The sequence below is a fragment of the Pararge aegeria genome, chromosome 17, assembly GCF_905163445.1.
Source record: "Pararge aegeria chromosome 17, ilParAegt1.1, whole genome shotgun sequence".
Classification (NCBI taxonomy): Eukaryota; Metazoa; Arthropoda; class Insecta; order Lepidoptera; family Nymphalidae; genus Pararge; species Pararge aegeria.
The window spans coordinates 11,138,499-11,157,987 of record NC_053196.1 but is presented as its reverse complement, the minus strand read 5'-3'; the positions used below and the strand labels follow the sequence as shown (position 1 = coordinate 11,157,987).

Genomic DNA, 19,489 nt, shown 5'->3' with positions numbered 1-19,489 from the left:
GTCTCCAGGGTGTAAAATTGTGCAATGCATAATTTAACCAGGTTAAAAGTGATTCGGTCAAGCTACCAAATGCTATATATTTTTTTAAACCGGGGGGTAAACTTTACCAGCATCTATTCCAGGATAAATATCTCCAGGACGTCCTATGTCCATGTCCTGCATGTGAGAAATTGGGTTATGGAAGATTAAAAACTACTCGATGGATAGTACTGAATTTGATATTATCCAAAATATTATTATTATATAGTAACTTAAACCAACACTGCACGATGTTAGCTATATATCTGGCATACTTTATTAAGATTGGTTCAATGGTTGAGCCGAAAATAGGTAACAAGAAAAAAAAATAAAAAAACACACTATCGCAATTTTAATATTGTTACGGTTGTAAAGTCATATTTAAGCACACCCCTAAAATTACTACGGCTGCTTTTCGAACGGATAACATCTTACCTATACTTGATAGAAAAAGTAAAACACAACATCTAAACAACCATGTATTTTTTATTTATAATAAACAGATTTAAATTTTTTTTTTTTTTTTTTACTTAATGTACGATAGTATCATTAATGAAATTGCTATAAATAAATATACTATACAACGTGCTATAAAACACGAAGATAATAGACCGACATGTGCATAGATAGTATCTACGCTAAAGATGTGTACCTAATAAAGTAACTGGAGTCTCACCATTTTCATTTTGCATGTACTGTTAGGGCTGTATCTGATTTCTTTCAGTAAAAAACGTGTGCGGACGCCTGGCAGATGTGAAACATCTAAATTGTTTTATATATTATACCTATTGCAAACATTGCATAATTAAATGATAAAGCATTAAAAATTAGCTCCACAAATATATTAAAAATACAACCAAATGGATAACCACTGATTTTTGTAAGTCGGTTAATAATGACTGATTTTATTTCAAAAATAATATTCATTTTTATTGTTACATACGAAATACAAAAATTCAATCATATAGCGTGGCGATGCGTCGCATGCGTCGTAAATCTGTTTTACGTGCGGCTATAGATGTTTCACACCAAAAAGTATGGCAGTGGTTTACTTAGAACAATATTAGGCTTTCGGTTTCACAGATAAGTCTTAGTGACTGTACATAATGTACCTCTAAAACCTGTGAAGTAGGTATTATAACGGTTTTCATTTACACCTCATATAGACAATACGTACATCGCCATCTAGTAGCTTGTGTTATGGGTAATGAGATGACTGATATATTTATGATATTTTCATGACTATATCCTACTAATATTATAAACGTGAAGGCGTTTGTTACTCTATTGAGCAAAAAAGGCAGAACGGATTTGGATGATTGGAAATTGTTTACGAGCTAGGCCGCGGACAGACAGCTTTGAAATTTGGTATGCATCTCACCTATACTATGGAAAAGAAGTATAGGTGAGAAACATTACCGACAGCGTTCTTTACACGATTATTTTATTTTTATCTTAATAAAACTGAAATAATTGAAAGGTGATAAAAGTATTACAAACGATATTAACGTTTCCTTCGATATTTCGTCTTGCCAAGTTCAACATTTTTTTAACGTTCAATTTTTTTTCTTATTTCGTGACACAATAATTAATATTTTATTAGGAGTAATAACAGAAGTATTGGTATGATGTGGCACAAAATACCACCAATATGATTTTTAATCTATTTCCATTATTTAGAAGATTTTAAAAGAAATCTGTTCACTCGATCGCTTTAAATAAAATCTTGTAAAAAAGTGAAAAATATTTTTTCCTGTTATATTTAAGCATTTTATACTTATTTATTATAACACAAACTAAAAAGTAGTCCGATTCCCTATTTATAGACTCTGATTAGACTGCTCTCTACATTCTTTTCTTAACTTCATGCTGTGGTGTTCGCACTGCTGTAATCAAAATGTCTTGTTGACAAATGACATGTCAAGTGCCGATATTTTGTTGAAGTGTTCAAATAAAAATACATTCAATACAATATTATAGTCATTAAAGTAGTCAATTGCCGCAAATGTTTCTATTTTTACTACCTACTGAGTGGCCGCGGCAAAGTTTTAACGGGTAATGTTAAGTGTTGTCTAAATTGTAAAAGATTGTCTAATTGATTTTTTATAACAAATTAATTGATGAATTCATTTGTGATGAACAGAACTAAGAGTACTAATCCTAAAATGGTGAATCATTCTAAGTCTGTCGCCGAACCAGATATGAGTTCGGATGTGTTTCGACTTATTTCAAGTGAAGAAAAACCTCCAGATATTAAATACGACAAAGAAAATTCATGGATTACCGGAGTGCAAATGTTCGTATCGCTCTTACTTGCTGGATTCGGCATGGTGGGGGCCAGTTTACTGTTCGACGTTGTGCAACATTGGCCTGTCTTTGACCAAGTTCAGGAAGTAGTGATCTTAGTGCCTGCTCTACTAGGCTTAAAGGGAAACTTGGAAATGACTTTAGCGTCTCGACTCTCCACTCATGCCCATTTGGGTCATCTTGATAAAAGCTTAAACTCTCTTATTGTTGGAAACCTGTGTCTTATACAATGTCAGGCTGTTTTAGTTGGTTTCCTAGCTGCAATGGCAGCTGTTACTATGGGCTGGATACCCAAAGGAATTTTTAATGTCAATCATGCAATGTTGCTCTGTGCATCTAGTGTACTGACAGCATCGTTTGCTAGTTTTGTCCTTGGTTTAATTATGATAGGTGTAATTGTTGTGTCCAAAAAGATAAATATAAATCCTGATAATGTAGCAACACCTATAGCTGCTAGTCTTGGAGACTTGACAACATTGGCACTATTATCTTGGATAGCTTCATTGTTGTTCCGTACAATTAACACAAGTACTGTATTGCCAACTATTATTATCACAGCAGGTGCTATACTAGTGCCATTGTGTGGTTATATTGCATGGAAGAATCCCTTTACACAGCAGGCATTAGATGAAGGATGGGTGCCTGTTGTTTCAGCCATGGTCATTAGTAGTGCTGGGGGATTAATTTTAGATTATACAGTGGTTAATTACGAAGGTATCGCTGTATTTCAATTAGTTATAAATGGTATAGGTGGTAATATGGTTGCACTTCATGCATCACGATTGTCAACTTTGTTGCATACTGGCCAAAAGGAAGGGGCTGTAATGGGCAATATTAGCAAACTGTTATTGTTAATGGTTATCCCAGGTCAGTTGATATTTATTTATACAATAGGTTATATTAAAGCTGGTCACACATCATTAACTCCAATTTTTACAATAGTTTACATGACTGCTGCCATATTGCAGGTATTTCTCTTACTTACTATCAGCCATTACATGGTTATATGGATGTGGAAATTGGGTTTGGATCCTGATAACTCTGCAATTCCATACTTGACTGCTTTAGGCGACTTACTTGGAACAGCATTATTGGGTATTGCTTTCCACTTACTTTATGCTATAGGGGACAAAGATAAAGATGTAGGTGACTAAATATTGTTATTTTTACTTAATTTATTATTACCTTATGATGTAACATGTTATTGTTGTACTTAAAACTTTACTGTAAACAGTTTATATTTCTGTTCTTCTTAAGCATATTTTATGTCTTCAAAAATTATGTACTTTTACATAATGTATTTTATAAGATTAAATGTTGGTGCTAATAAAATATGTGCATATCTGTAAGATTTGTAGTACTATAAAATCTATTAAATATGTATATTATTTTTAGGAAAATCAAGACTTAACCTTACTTCTAAAATTGTGATTAAAAAGATCTTTTTTACTACTATATTTTTTTATGCAAACAATAACTATTCCAAGGAAACTTATTAAAAATTCCCACTTAATTTCATAATAGTAACTCATGTTTGTGTGCAAAATGCTGTTACTAAATAGAACAGTATAATAATTATTGTGGTTAATTAAAAGACAGATTAATGAGTGAAGAGACAAAACTTAAAATGATAAGTAGTAATAATAACAATTTATAGGCAATTAAACTATTTACTGCTACTATAATAAGAGGACTTCTGTAATTAAATCATAATTGATTTTACCATTTAAGTGCACTTAATACTGTATTTTATGACATCTCTTATTTGAAAAGGTTTCCTTTGTCTCAACTCACAGCACATTAGCTGTGATAACTTATGCAATTTAGTGAGAAAACAACTTCTTAAGCTTCGCGATATAGAGTATAGGAAACTAGCAAGGTATATTGGTCTGGAAGCAGAAAACACCTACATTGTTCCCAATGAGTTGCAATTATAAATAAAACAAAATATTGATGAGTTTTTTGTTTATTGCCTTAATCTAAATGTTTACTTGACTTCACGTAACCTTCTGACAGCTGACCTGCATGAAGAGGCAGCAGTGGTAGAGAAGACCCAGGCACCTCCAGCTACTGTCCTTTTACAGCGCTTGCAAGACCAGATGCCAACACAGCTGCGCTTCATGGCATCCTGTTGAAAATGAATTTTCATAACAATATATTTATATTTTTAATAGTGAGTGGTATTGATGTTTATGTCAGATAGGCCGGTGACCCATCTAATTACAATGACTTTGATGTGTAGAGAAATGAAAAATGAAACGGGATTAAATCCTTTGAAGGTGTTGGTCAAAGTCAAAAATATCTTTATTCATATTATAAATATTCATTTATGAGAATTACACGATAGTGAGATGATGGTGATAACCATATATGTAAACTTTTGGTGGTTATTCCACCAACTTAACCATTCCAGATGGGTAGTAGGTTTTGGATACACATACTCACCATACTGCTCCCATCCAGATTATTATAGCAGTAGAATTGATAGATAAAAATAAGTACTGGTCAAACTCCAGATAAATTGTATGGCTTGGAGCACTGGTATCAATAAACATACTAATTAACTGTCCAAAAGCACATATCCTCTCTATGCTGTTCTCTTTAACCCTTTTAAAATGTCAAGTACTACCAATACATGTAATGTCCACCACCAGGCTCATGCCCGTAGTAACTTTAAATTAAATATTTGGATACAAATAATCTGTAATTTATAGTACCTAACCTATTTTTGACAAGCTGTTGCCTGCGATTTTGTCCACTTCACAGATCACACCAGCACAACAAAATATTGTAAGATTTATTTATATATTTATTGAGTGAATGAGAGCATGTCTCCAACATTAGTTCCCAACATACAAAATAGATAATATAATTTGGTGATATCACACCTGTTTTGGCGCCTTAAGCATTATCTGTTAATGATAGCAAGCAAAACAGGTAGGCTACTTTTAGAGTCACTTTAAAATGATTTAAAGCCGACATATTCTGCATTGTTAAATCAAAGTTTAGTTGTTTGTTATTGGCTGGGAACTTGCAGTAAATAAGGCCTATTATATGATAAAATACTAGCAATTTCAAACAATTTACATTATGTTTTTGTTTGTTTTGGAAAGATGTTCTTTAGGCTACATAGGTTAATCAATGATCATTTTAGATACTAACCTTTCCACAGAAGGAGCATGTATACTTGGCGTGTTGGGTAACTTCCATCTTTTTGACCATTTTACGGAGGGAGGCACCGTAACGTGTGCCATATTTACCAGTAATTCCGACCTTTTTCGTACGTTTTGCCTGTAAACATTGAAGGAGCCAATGTAATACTTAACCACAATAATACTGCACTAGTACCGGCAAATTATCAATCATATACGAAAAATATTTTTCACTTCTTTTTAACCAGGGCAGTAGTGCACAAAATAACTTTCATTAAACACTGTAACTTAGAAGATTGCTTTAATATTTTGAAATTAAATTCTCACCATTGTGAAATAACCTGCCTAACACAGCAGTTGACAGAAAAAGAAGAAGTGTCAGGTGTCAATTGTCAAGGTGACAACCAGCTATATTGTCGCTGTCTTAATATTTTTATACCGCTAAGCCCTAAATTCCAGTATTTTTGTTTTCTCATTGCATAAATTTTTTTTAATTTGCTTTTTTAAAATTACATTTATGTTGCAGACAACTATAAAAAAAACACAAATTTATACATTTTTACTAGAAATAGAAAAATCTTATAATTCAAGTAATAAAATTAAAAAGTATTGCATTGATCACAGTAGAAAAAAATACATAAATTAAAAAAAGAACAGACTTTTAATATGGTGTACATTATTCTACTAGTCAAGCCCTGTGACCTGTGGTGTGAAAAAATAATGTAATTCGCCAGTTTATGGTGGCTGGCGATGTTCAACAAATATAGTTAGCTATATTTGTTGAACGAAACGATGGGAATATATAATATATATATTTTAATTATCTCGCTAGTGACTCTATGCGACGGTAAACTATGCCCTAAAGCTGAAAGATATATTTTATAAATATGTTAATCCTTTTTTGAAACGCTGATAGCCTAGTGGATAAGACTTCGGTTTCCCATTTAGGGAAAACAGTGAATGAGATCACGAGCTATCGTTGACTTTTCGGAGTTTTGTGCGTTTTAAACACTGCGTGCATATCACTTGCTTCAACGTTAAAGAAAATATCGAAAGAAAACCTGCATGCCTGAGAGTGATCTATGAGGTTGTCAAAGGCATGTGAGATATTCTTAACATTGTGAAAAAATCTGTCTATCTGAGACTCTGGGCCCATGGTCCTCGGATACGAAAAAAAATATTAACATCGTGTCCCAAAAATTGGTCCTTACGCCTTGTGACCCAAGAGCTGGCGCTTATTTAGCCCAACGGCAAAGGTCTAGCATTTCAAAGGGGCAAGCATTTTGGGTACCATGCCCATTAGTGAACAGTCAGATTATTATTTATTGTAAATATTAATTTTACTTTGTAATTATTATTTCCCTAGAAAAAAAAGCTTTTTCGTTGGTTTATTATTAAAGAATAGAGTATTAGTTTTGGTTTTCATTCCGATATTTCTAATCTATCATTTCTTGATTTGCCATAAGTCACTGTCAACTTCTGTGTCAGTGTCATTTATATTTCCCTTTCGACGACCTACAAGTTGATAAAGGTCGATCCTTTCGGTTTAATTTTAATAATCAAAAAACCGTCCCGCTTATCTGGACGGCCTATTAAAAATACAAATCAGAAATGCTGCGAACGATTTTAGTACGAAACCAAGTTTTGAACGATAGCCTTAAAAAAGCTATTAGGAGTAACATAACAAGATGTATAAGCACAGAGTTGGCCCGAAGAAAACAGCCAAATAAGTAAGTTTTATTTACCTTACATAAAATACTTTATAACTAACATGTTGCTATGATTTTGGTTTATGCTTTTTATTTGTAATGTATAGTCCCATATTGGAAAGAATAGCCTAGTAATAAATTACCTAGTCGGAATTCGCCGCGCGAATTGCATAACCAAACCAAAACGTCAAGTCTTTTACCTTGACGATTATCACGGGCGAAACATGTGCAAAATGCCGGTGTTCGCTTATGAGGATACAAATAAGTGAATAAAACAAATATGCAAAGAATCAATACACTTCTCAAGAGGGCATTGATATGAGAAAAACCGTAAACTTAACGTTATTTACTCTATTATTATTGATAAATAAAAATCTGTATGAAATTTACTTAAGATTTATGATTATCCACTCTATAAAAGAAAAAAAGAGAACTAGAAGAGAAGATTGTAATTTTTACTTATTACAAACAATAAAAAGATATCTGGTATTTTTCAGTTTTATTTTAGTCATTAGCTAATGTTTCTAAAATTAAGTGTGTGAATGTACCTACAATTCTTGTAGAAAATGTGACACAAAAGATAAATGGTCACCTAAGTATACATTGCACTAGTAAAATATCTATTCACTAATATTATCCACTATGAATAATTATTTTAACCTCCTATACTAGTCTTAACAATATCCACATTTTATGTGTTTTAGAATACTTACTGTATCTCGAAAAACCATAGCATCTCCACAATGGACCGTCCAAATAAGATACTACTCGAGTCTCCCCTCACATTTAAAAGTAAATCTTCCTGCACTCTCTCCTACAATGGAAAGTGGTTCTATAGTCAGTTGGGAAAAAAAGGAGGGTGACAAACTAAGTGAAGGTAAGACTTAAAAGTAGTTTTATGTCTAAAAATAAGTTACAACAATGGTTCAGTGGGTAACCTGAAAAATGATAGATTGCAGGTTAGAATGTCATTCATTGGACTGAGATATTATACTTTTTACTATTACCAGATACAATTTGCTTACCATCCAAGTTTCAAAGCTGCATAAAAGCTATCAGTGGCAGGCACTTCATACAATGCACAAAAGCACTGCATACCCTAAAATTTTTGTATGACTCATAAATGCGAAGTATTGTTCCATTTTATGGCACTTTCCTTCTTTATGCATACCCTGGTCAAAAACCTTGTGCACGCCACTGAAAGCTATGGCTCTGTTTAGAAATATAAAGCTAAGTTATGAGAATAAAGCAAACTATTTGGCAAAGAATAAAATACAACAAGTACTGTTAGTTCACACTTTGTTTTTACTAATTACAAATGTAATTTAATAATCCAGGCTGGACTGTTTTATGACTTTTCTTATCTTATCTTTGTTATGTTGTTTGTCTGTCTTTTTTCTACTTGGGATGTTAAAAGTGACTGCAACTCAGGTTATATAGATGACAAGACTAATTAGTTAATGTACAGTCTCTCAAATTATTTTATCATTGTATATTTAGATCACTTTTCACAAAGTGGGTGGTTTGTCCTTTCATGCTGCAAAGGAGAAACAAATACATGCAATTTCTTTTTATATAAGCTATTGAGAGACATAGTTTGCAACACTTGAGTCTATGAAGATGCAATAACTTACATAGATGCATAGCTCTGTAGTTAAAATGATGGATACATAGTCAATTCTCTGTGCAGTTACTTATGTAATATCTATTTTAATTTCAAGAAGTATTAAGGGGACAAAAAAACATTTATAAGCTTCTTAAAAGTAAAACAAATGATGTGTTTAAAAACGCAAGAATTTAGTGTGTTAGTGATAATAAAACTACTGATTTCCCATCAGTAGTTTTATTATCACTAACACACTAAATTCTTGCAAGAAAAGAAAAAAAATTCTATGAAACAAAAATTTAAACCCAATTAGTCGAAAATGAAACATGAAACAAATCATGTTAAACACTATTATTCTAGATGCTACTGCTTATTTCAGGTGACCTTCTATGTGAGATTGAAACTGATAAAGCAACAATGGGCTTCGAAACTCCTGAGGAGGGTTATCTGGCTAAAATTCTCATACCCGCTGGCACCAAGGGTGTGCCTGTAGGAAAATTGCTTTGCATTATTGTTGAGAGCCAGGCTGACGTTGCTGCTTTCAAAGATTTTAAGGATGACTGTAAGTATGCCACACAGTTATGTATTAGCATGGAGAACCATATTTATAATCAAACCACAAATAGTTTATTTATTTATATGAGCTGTATATAACATTCAATAAAGGAGTTTGCTATGTTTCATAAAGTATACTTTAAACTATTAATGAACAATGTTACATCTGTTGAATTTTCATTTAATGAAAATTAAAGAAACTCATGAGGAAAAACTAAAGTGCCTGGTTGATCAAATTGTTAGCATAATTAACCACACATCACAAGGTCAAGGGTTAGGCTGAAGCTTTTAAGTATCAGGCTTCTCGGTTAAATACTTCTCTGTACCTGAAATTTAAGAAGTTGACGTTGTTACGATAAAAGTTGTTAAAACCAACCAACTGCTATTGTAGCAGGGTGGTGGGTGTGCTTTAAAACCCTCTCTCCTGTGATAAAGAGGCCTGTACCCTGTGTAAGAGGATTCTTGAACTTGTTTAAACATTGCATGAGTTTGCATAATTCAAGATTAACATAAACACTAAAATAAGTTACCTATATTACGTAAAAATTGGTATTAAATTTTTTTGTTTGAAATTCATAGTCATTGTTTTATTCCATTTTGTGTTTGAAATAATTGATTTGATTTGGGTGGAATCTAATAGCGAAATAATTAATATTTAATTAGAGCTTTAGTTAAATAATCCTTGGTCTAATTTCAGTGTGTGTTTGAAATAATTTTAACAGTTGCCTGATATCATTAACATTTCTACAACCTACAGCCACAGGAGCTCCTGCTAAACCAGCGGAAAAGAAACAATCAGGTTATTTTATTTTAATTAAATAAATTATTATTATATGTTGTATAATATCTCTAAATATTAGTAAGGAATAGTTTATAACTTACTTGACGTTTCAAAAGTGCTTATATTAGGCCCCATTTTGAAATAAATGAATTAAGAATTTTGAATTTTTGGCTAAAATGGGACAGCGGTGATAGCATAGTGGTTATGGCTTCAGCTTCCCTTTTGGCAGTTTGATACAAAACATGCAGCTTTTACTTTTCGGAGTTATGTGCGTTTTTTAAAATTTAATTTAAAACAATTGAAATTTTACCTATTGCACCGGTGAAGGAAAACATACTGATGAAACCTGCAGGCTTGAGGTCTTTATAACATTCTGAAAGGCATGTGAAGTCTACATATCCGCACTAGGCCAGTGTGGTGGACTACGACTTAACTACTTCTCATGCTTAGAGGACCCAAGCTGTAGTGGGTCAGTAATAGATGAATGATGTTGATGATGGTTAAAACATTAGATTATAAATTTAAATAATAATATTTTTGGATATTGTACATTCTTTTATAACAAATTACAAACATAATACATTAGTTTATATAAAACTTAAGCTTATAATAAATATCCAATATAATATTAATGATTATGCGAATGATAAAAAAGCTTGGGTATGAATTGCTTTAACTTCATAGCAAAATATAAATTTGACTGATGGTGATAGCAAAAAAAACACCTGCCTAGTTTGTTGTGGGCTACTCTTAGACCGGGGTGCATTAGGAAGCCTAGCTTTAGTCGTAGTTGTTACCATCACCGCACAATAATGGTAACTTATGTATGAAAGTTTTATAAGTGCCTGTAATAGGTCTACATGAATAAAACATTTTTTAATTTATAACTTAACGTCCCAGCTGCGGCAGCACCGCCACCAGCGGCACCGGCAGTAGCGGCACCGGCACCAGCGGCACCGAAGCCCGCAGCACCGACACCGGCAGCGGCAGCCGCGCCTGCCGGTCAGCAGCACGGCAGGATCTACGCCAGCCCGATGGCCAGACGACTTGCCGAAATCAAGAGTATCCGGCTTGGTGGTAAGTTTAATAAAGAGCATACGTATACTTCTAAATGTTCCATCCAGAAAAAAATCCATCATGCAGTCCAAATTGAAGAATACAACGGGTAAATGAAAACCGAAATATTACTTCTCAGGCTTTAAAGGTACATTATTTACTGTCTCTGAGACTTAACTGTGAATCCGAAACCTAGTAGTTTTTGAGTAACCCCCTGCCATAGTTTTTACCAAAATAAATAACGCGCGTTGCGTATCGTAGGTACTATGCCCGTGTTGGTCTTTTACCTTCAATCATAAGTAAACATTTGTAATGTTTTTAATTCGTTTGTATGGTAATATAAAATACTTACATTCCAATCCCAGTGTCCCCTTTGACAGTTACTCGGTTAAGGTGGACGCTGGGACAACATCTGATAATAGGACGTCAAGCGTAAAAAACACCTCGCCTTTTCCGCACGCGTAAGATTAACGTAATTTTTCCTTTGCAGCAAGTAAAGGAAAAATGTTCAATCGAGGATGATAAATAATAATAAAAAACTTTTCATATATAGTATGTCATTATCAAATTGTATATCATACATTGTATAAAGTAAACGCATACTGACCGGCCCACAAAGAGCCCTCTAACTGTACCAATCAACAGGGCAGGGTTCAGGACTGTATGGGTCACTAAAGAGTGGTGATCTCGCAGCGGCTGCCGCGGCCACCGCATCCCTCCCCCCACCGCCAGCGCCTGCACCCGGAGCCACCTTCACTGACATACCCCTCAGCGGTATGCGAGAGACCATCGCCAAACGACTGTCGGCCGCCAAGCAGACAATTCCTCACTACCAGTTATGCGCAACTGTTAATGTGGAAAAGCTTCTGGCTATGAGGAAGGAGGTTAATGAACGGCTGGCCGCTGAGAAGTCTAATGTTAAGGTCAGTTTTTTTTTTTTATAATTCTTCTCGATATGGTTGAATATTGCGTTTTAGGAAATTAATTGTTTGAAAATCCAAAGGCTAAATTTAAACACAGTGGCGTGCATAGAGGGTATGCACAGAGTATGCAGGTGCAACCTCAAGTACGAGTTATAAAAAACTTACTTATTATTATTTTATTTAACTCTTTATTTGTACACCACAATGAAGTTAGGAAAATAAAAAAATAAAAGAAATACAAAGACAGAAGTAGAATACAAAAGGCGGCCTTATCGCTAAGTAGCGATCTCTGCCAGGCAACCTTTGGATTAGGACAAGATGAGAGAGAGCGGACAGGTGGTGTAAAATTATTATAAACGTACATTCAAATAGCTAAATACAAATACATAAACAAAATTGCACAAATAAGAAAAATATAATAAATAAATATAAAATAATAAACTAATATATAATCAATCACACATATATGAACATATAGATAATAAAAACTTAGGCATTGTAAGAGTTATAAAAAGCTACCCTTAAGTATTTATAATTCGTACTGGAGATTTTCTTCATTTTATATCATTTGTATACCCTGTGCATACCCTCTATGCACGTTACTGCGTTTTACATGATAAGAGGTATTTTAACACTGCAAGTCAGAGCGTGCTTAGCAAAAAAAAAAAAAAGAGTAAATTGAAATATCACTTACTTCAACGGCGAAGGAAAACACCGTGCGGAAACCCGCATGTCAGAGAGTTCTCCATAATGTTTTCAAAGCGGTGTGGAGTCTACCAATCCGCACTGGGCCTGTGTGGTGGACTACGGCCTTAACCCTCTTCTCATTGTAGGAGAACCCCGTGCCTTGTAGTGGGTCGGTCATGGGGTAAGGGAAAAATATTGCTTTTTAGAGATTCCAATGCCTGCGGTTAAAAGTTTACACCAAAATAATGTATGTATGAATTGTTCTCCCCGAAAAGTAAAAAAAAAACCGCGAACTCATTTATGTCTTACTTTTAAGCTTGACTTATACGCGGATAATTTTTACATTTGTGGCGCCCTCTCAGGTCATTTGCCTGTGGTTCCCTATTCAGTCGATATTATTAACAATACCTATCGTCTCAATGAAACAAATACAATGTTCAGTGATAACGATATTAGTTTTTAATCAAGTTAAATAAAATAATGCATTGTCATCCAGGTCTCTGTAAACGACTTCATCTTGAAAGCTGTTGCGGCTGCTTGCAAGCGAGTGCCCACTGTTAATTCACATTGGATGGAAACTTTTATTAGGCAGTAAGTGCAACGAATAAATACATATTATAGCTGTGGCATATCTACCTACCTTAAAGCGATGATAGCCTAGTGGGTAAGGCTTCGGCTTTCCTTTCGTGGAGACCGAGTTCGAGCCTCGGCACGCACCACTGACTTTTCGGAGTTATGTGCGTTTTAATTCAAGTAATTTAAATATCACTCGCTTTCAGCTGTAAAGGGAAACGTCGTGAGGATACCTGCATGCCTGAGAGTTCTCCATAATGTTCTCAACGGCGTGTGAAGTCTACCAATCCGCACTTGGCCAGCGTGTGTACTACGGCGTAAACCCTTCTCATTCTGAGTGGAGACCCATGCCTAAAGTCTATTTTTTCTTACTTGCCTTATAATAATAATAAAAAAAAATTCAGGAATAAAGTCATATTTTTTTTGTTAATAAAAATACATTTTTTTTTAAATTGCTATGAAGCGATAAGGTCGCCAAATTGTATACTTTTCTTTTTTATGTACTTTTTGTGGTGTGCAATAACAGTATGTTAATTCAGTCATCCATTATTTCTATATTCCTTATTATTTACCGATTGCTTGCAGCAATAAGGCCGCCTTTGCATGTCTACATTGTGTTTTACTGTAAAATTCTTACTGTTTCTTTTCCTGTATGTTATACGTGCAATAAAGTGTTTCTTCCTTAAAGATAATGAAAAAAAATGCATGATATTTGTTTATTCGAATCACTTTCACTCCAATCCATTTGAAATAGCCTGTATACATGCAGTAAAGTGTTTTTTCTTCTTGCTAAAAGATAATATAAAAATAAATGCATTAAATTTGTATATTCGAATCACTTTCACTCCAATCAATTTGAAATAGCCTGTATACGTGCAGTAAAGTGTTTCTTCTTCTTTTAAAAAAAAATAAATGCATGATATTTGTATATTCGAATCACTGTCACTCTAATCCATTTGAAATAGCCTGTATGTTGTACGTGCAGTCACGTGTTTCTTCTTCCTTAAAAATACTATATGCTATATTTGTATATGCGAATCACTGTCACACCAATCCATTTGAAGTAGCACTACCATGAATCCTTGGGCCTACTTTTAGTGGAATAATTTAAAAAAAAACTTTATTGACAGGTATTCGAACGTAGACGTTAGTGTGGCAGTAGCTACGCCGTCGGGTCTCATCACACCGATCATATTCAACGCGGACTCGCGCGGCATCCTCGACATATCAAACAATATGAAGGAGCTCGCGAACAAGGCAAAGGAAGGGAGGCTACAGCCGCAGGAGTACCAGGGTGGTACCGTCACTGTATCAAACTTGGGAATGTTCGGTGAGTTACCATAAATTGATAGAAGCGGTGATAGCCCAGTGGTTTTTCGGGGGGCCGAGTTCGAATCCCAGCACGCACTACTAACTTTTCTAACTTATGCGTTGCGTATAATTAAAAATGCTACTGTTATTGTTCCGATTGTCGTTTCAGTCGATGGTCTTCTCGGGAAAAGCTTCGACCAACATCTTAAGAAGCTTTCGCTTGGTTGTTGGATTAAGGGTCGGATACAGAAGGCAGTTGTCCTTGAAACGGCGTGTATTTTGAGGAGGTTCCTCACTCTGGAGCCCTGACCGCCGGTTGTTTGGGTACTCAAAAGCCCTGCAAGCGGAGTTTTTTTTTTTATATTTTAATAGTGTTCTTGTGTGTCTTTTATAATTTCACTGTTGAAACTTAAAAAAAAAAGTATATAAATAAATAATACGGCAGTACATTATAACTGTTGACTATTCAGGTATCACGATGTTCAACGCGATCATCAACCCGCCACAGTCGCTGATCCTAGCTTGCGGCGGTCTCCAAGACATCGTTATACCAGACAAAAATGAACCACAGGGGTACATGAAACTTTTTAAAATTATTAGTATATTGTATTTGGGTGTTTGTTTAATTTTAGTATTTGTGTGTGTGTTTTCAAAGACATTAAGGAGTTATGACAAATGATTATTTACATAAATGAATAAATAAATAGCGACTCAGTATATGATATTTAGATGACGGCCGATTGGCGCAGTGGGCAATGACCCTGCTTTCTGAGTCCAAGGTTGTGGGTTCGACTCTCACAACTGGAAAATTTTTGTGTGATGAACATGAGTCTTTCAGTGTCTGGATGTTTGTCTGTATATTATAAATATTTATGTATATTATTTATAAATTATTCATCAATTATCTTAATACCCATAACACAAGCTACGCTTAAAGATGATAGAATAATGACAGTCTATAGCCAATACATATTTGAAAATTTAATGTATGCTCACAAAAATATATCAAAGTTTAAAAGAAAATGTGACTGCAATAATTTGAATGTTAGAAGCAAAAATAAACTTGCAGTGCAGTAAAGCAAAAATAAAGTTGCTTGCACTAGACTACACAAAATAAGCAATTCATTTAAAGGAAATTGTATACAATTTTACAATAAACTACCGGTTGATATTGGGGATGTCACTAAAAGTTCAATGTTGGTATTAAGCGAAAGCTTATAGAAAAGTCCTATTATAGTATAAAGGATTACGTAAACGATAAAAAAGCTTGGGTGTGAACAATTGCTCTAACCAGGTTGCTTCATAAATATTTTCTAATGACAATGTGAGATGGTGATAACAAAAAGAACACCCGGCTAAGTTTGTTTTGGGCTTCTTCTTAGACCAGTGCGCGTTTGGTACCCTCGTAGCTTTAGTTTTAAGTTGACGATTGTAGTTATCGCCATCACTACTCACTGCTATGTTCACATTTTGTATATAATCAACGCATCAAAAGTGCCATCTATGTGCCTATTTGAATAAAGGAATAATTGAATTTGCTTACTTTTGTGCTAGATGGCGATGTGTTATATAATAAAATATTACGATTTATTTCTATTCCAGATTCCGATTAGCGAAATTCGTAACATTCACGGCATCTGCCGACCACAGAGTGATCGACGGCGCGGTCGGTGCGCAGTGGATGAAGGTTCTTAAGGAGAACCTCGAGAACCCCGCCAACATCATACTGTAAATTAGCTCCATTCATCTTATTCATACTATTACGTAAACAAATTAAGTTAACTTGAGACCTATCGTAAATCTGCCACTTTCTAAAAGTAACCAAACGTTAAAATTTTACAACTCCACTAAAGTTTGACAGATTTTTCTACATTATGTTAAGTTTTGTTAATTTACAATACGGTGCCGGTTCATTAAAAAAAAAAATTGGTTCATTTAATAAAAAAAATCGGTTTTCCAACGTTTTATTATAACTGGGTGTCTTTTTAATGTCTTATGAAGTCTCAAGTTAACTTTGGCGTGAGATACATTTTAATTCGCTGATTAAGAGCCTATGCACAGTGTAATTCCTACCTGCACTTGCATAAAATTATTGCTAACGTGCCCCGCTGTACAGCTAAGCCTGAGATCGAATACGAGCGGTCAATCAACCCCATCGATACTTATAAAATAAAACCGCTCATTCACAGTTTAATGGTTATCGTACCCTGATACCTTTGTCAAATATTAACCATTTCCTTTTTCACGTAAAAAAATATTGTGGTACGGTTGGTCTTTCTAAAGACTTCTGAATTTATTAAGTGTGCAAAGCCTTTTAACTTGAAAAGTAACTCAACAACGTATCCGGGACAATAACAATTTTTACTCGAGCTTCGTACAAATTTATGACGTTAACAAGATTACAAACGTCATACATTTGTATAATCCTTTATTATTTATATACATATATGGTTTTGAGGAAGACCAATAAAAAAAATATTAAAATAACCTTTACGTACGCAAAGCTTATTGCATATGAGCATATAAGTAGGTAAAGCTACGGGCTTAATGTCGTTATCTGGGTGTTAATAAATAATTTAACCAACAATCGTTATAGTGATGTAAATTATATACAGAGTATAAAAACAAATAGTTTAAAATCATAACTTTTTTCATAAAAACAGGATAGTTTAAAAATTATACCTGTGTCTGATAAACATAAAAGCAGAGATACCGGCATGTGTTTAATCAGCAAATTACAAAAATTAAATTATATCTACGAATTCCGGTCATATCCTTTGATTCCATGGTTTTCATTTACGAACGACTTAAATCATGTAAAACTATATTATAATTGTATAAATATTTCTTTTGTACACACAATATATTAATAATTAAGGATAATTCATATACACTTTTATAATAAAACGTTATAATTTCGAAGGATATGCGGTGAAATTAAGGGATTATCAGTTTATTATATTTAAGCTATGCAATCGAGGAGTTCAAATAAATTATTATCACGAAAATAAATTACCTCAAACCTTAACCCTACCTTATTGTGTTTGAAATGTGGTGTGGATCTAAAAGATCTATAATTTATATGGAAAAATGGTGAATGTGTTAGTTTTTCTTTAAGATTAATTGTATACTGCCATAAAACCTTGAAAACTTTAGATAAGTTTGAATTTCTACATTCTGTTAAATTATCATTATTTATTGCATTTTTTGTAGTTTTTTTTTTTGGAGTAGAGATCTACCTATTTATATTCATTATTATTTTATTGAAGTTTAGCTGATTGAAGAAAATTGCTGGCTACATATTATTGTGATGTAAATAATTGAGTCGTTACCATCTCATATTGTTTGATTTAATGATGCTAGATGATTTTATGAACGTTAGTGAATATATATTATTTAAAAAAAAACTTGTTTTTTTTTTCGTAATCTTCTAGCTGTTATGCTATATTACTAGTATGTCCATAATAGGTTCTGGAAGATTGAGAATAACGTAAGTTCATACCAAGATCATTCTTATGAATGGACTTGACGAGTCCGATCCCGCAAATAGCATTTCACAAAAAAAAACCATATACACTTGAATGAACGGGATCTGTGAAAATCTGATTCCTTTCAAGTTTGATAAATAGGCACAAGGTCATCTTAATGCACTAGTCTACGCTAATTCTGCATTAGAAACGTGTACCTAACTCGAAACCTCGAAGGGAATTTGTTAAAGGACCTTGTCTTTAATATTATAACGGAACAGTTGATGGAAGAAATGGGATGCACTCCAAAGCTTCTATTCTAAATGTATTGAACAGTTCCTACTGCGTAGAGTTAGCGACGTTCCATAACATTAAAAAAAACAACCTGAAGTAGCCCTTTCGTGTCTCTAAGTGTGAAATTTTATGTAGGTAACACTGCACCCTAATCAACTGAAAATAATGGTGGAATTTTGGAAGATCCTTGTGCGTGCCGCTTCGTTATAAAAGAAACGAAATACGCACATTTATAGTTCAAGCAGTCGGTCGGGTCAAATCTTTTAATAGGTGTGTATTAAATTTGTAAGTGGTCTTTGGGTTGACATGTAGCCATAAGTCCCATACAAATCCCCAAGAGGTAAAACAAAAGGTGTGATTAAATTAATTGCGATCTTTTTGGGTCATGGCCGAAAATATTTGTTACAGTTGCGTGCGAAAAGAAATGGCAGGCGCGTCAACTAAGTCACGGACGAGCTGTCACACCCCAGAAGTTGTTTAAGTAATTTAATTAATAAATAGGTAATTTAGCCGCTTTACTGGAAGTAATCATAACTCATTTTAAATTATGCATTAACATTAGTAGAGTAATTAGATACAGGGTGCTCAGTGTGAGATTTTCTACTTACTACCTATTCGATCGCGTGTAAGTGATCTTCCATTTGTATGGAATAGAAAGAGCGGCATTAAGTGACAATATGTTTTCCACTGGCACTTAGATAGATTCGTTAGATACTGAGTAATAGTAAGTAATAAACTTACGTACGTAGTACGTAGTAAATTATATATAGGGGTTTTTACTCCAGACATCGCTGGTGAGGTTAGATCGCGTACGTAAGCGTTCCTGCTATTGGACGGTGAGTTTGAACATCTTAGGGATACATCTTAGCTTAACTCTGCAATTGTGCACGGTACAATTTATAATTTCATCAAATTTTCTACACCAGAACACAAACAGGCGTTTCAAAATGCACTCACTCTCGACGCACGTTTCGCTCTGACACCGGAACATCCTTAGGAAATATTGACTCTAAAATGCAAAATTGTTATTGTGGAATTTAGCCAGCGACC

The 19,489-nt window shown here is 34.0% G+C and overlaps 3 protein-coding genes across 5 annotated transcripts; 2 read left to right on the top strand and 1 right to left on the bottom strand.

Moving 5' to 3' along the window:
- Positions 1 to 1,899: 1,899 nt before the first annotated feature.
- Positions 1,900 to 4,275, top strand: LOC120631022 (solute carrier family 41 member 1-like). Its single transcript, XM_039900413.1, has one exon. The coding sequence runs from the start codon at positions 2,139 to 2,141 to the stop codon at positions 3,477 to 3,479; it is 1,341 nt and encodes a 446-aa protein (XP_039756347.1). The 5' UTR covers positions 1,900 to 2,138; the 3' UTR covers positions 3,480 to 4,275.
- On the bottom strand, positions 4,276 to 5,897 carry LOC120631023 (60S ribosomal protein L37a). The gene is made up of 3 exons (XM_039900414.1): positions 5,805 to 5,897; positions 5,488 to 5,616; positions 4,276 to 4,453 (listed from the first exon to the last, which is right to left on the bottom strand). Exons 1-3 carry the CDS (start codon positions 5,805 to 5,807, stop codon positions 4,313 to 4,315), a joined length of 273 nt encoding a protein of 90 aa, XP_039756348.1. The 5' UTR covers positions 5,808 to 5,897; the 3' UTR covers positions 4,276 to 4,312.
- Positions 5,898 to 6,964: 1,067 nt separating this feature from the next.
- On the top strand, positions 6,965 to 18,077 carry LOC120630948 (dihydrolipoyllysine-residue acetyltransferase component of pyruvate dehydrogenase complex, mitochondrial). Of its 3 annotated transcripts, none has more exons than XM_039900316.1 (10): positions 6,965 to 7,207; positions 7,891 to 8,063; positions 9,172 to 9,354; positions 10,105 to 10,146; positions 11,029 to 11,205; positions 11,878 to 12,107; positions 13,291 to 13,385; positions 14,498 to 14,697; positions 15,149 to 15,251; positions 16,281 to 18,077. In XM_039900316.1, exons 1-10 carry the CDS (start codon positions 7,089 to 7,091, stop codon positions 16,408 to 16,410), a joined length of 1,452 nt encoding a protein of 483 aa, XP_039756250.1. In that variant the 5' UTR covers positions 6,965 to 7,088; the 3' UTR covers positions 16,411 to 18,077. The 3 variants fall into 3 exon arrangements, with proteins under 3 accessions (XP_039756250.1, XP_039756248.1, XP_039756249.1); XM_039900314.1 differs by having other exon boundaries at positions 11,830 to 12,107; XM_039900315.1 differs by lacking the exon at positions 10,105 to 10,146 and having other exon boundaries at positions 11,830 to 12,107.
- The last annotated feature ends 1,412 nt before the right edge of the window (positions 18,078 to 19,489 follow it).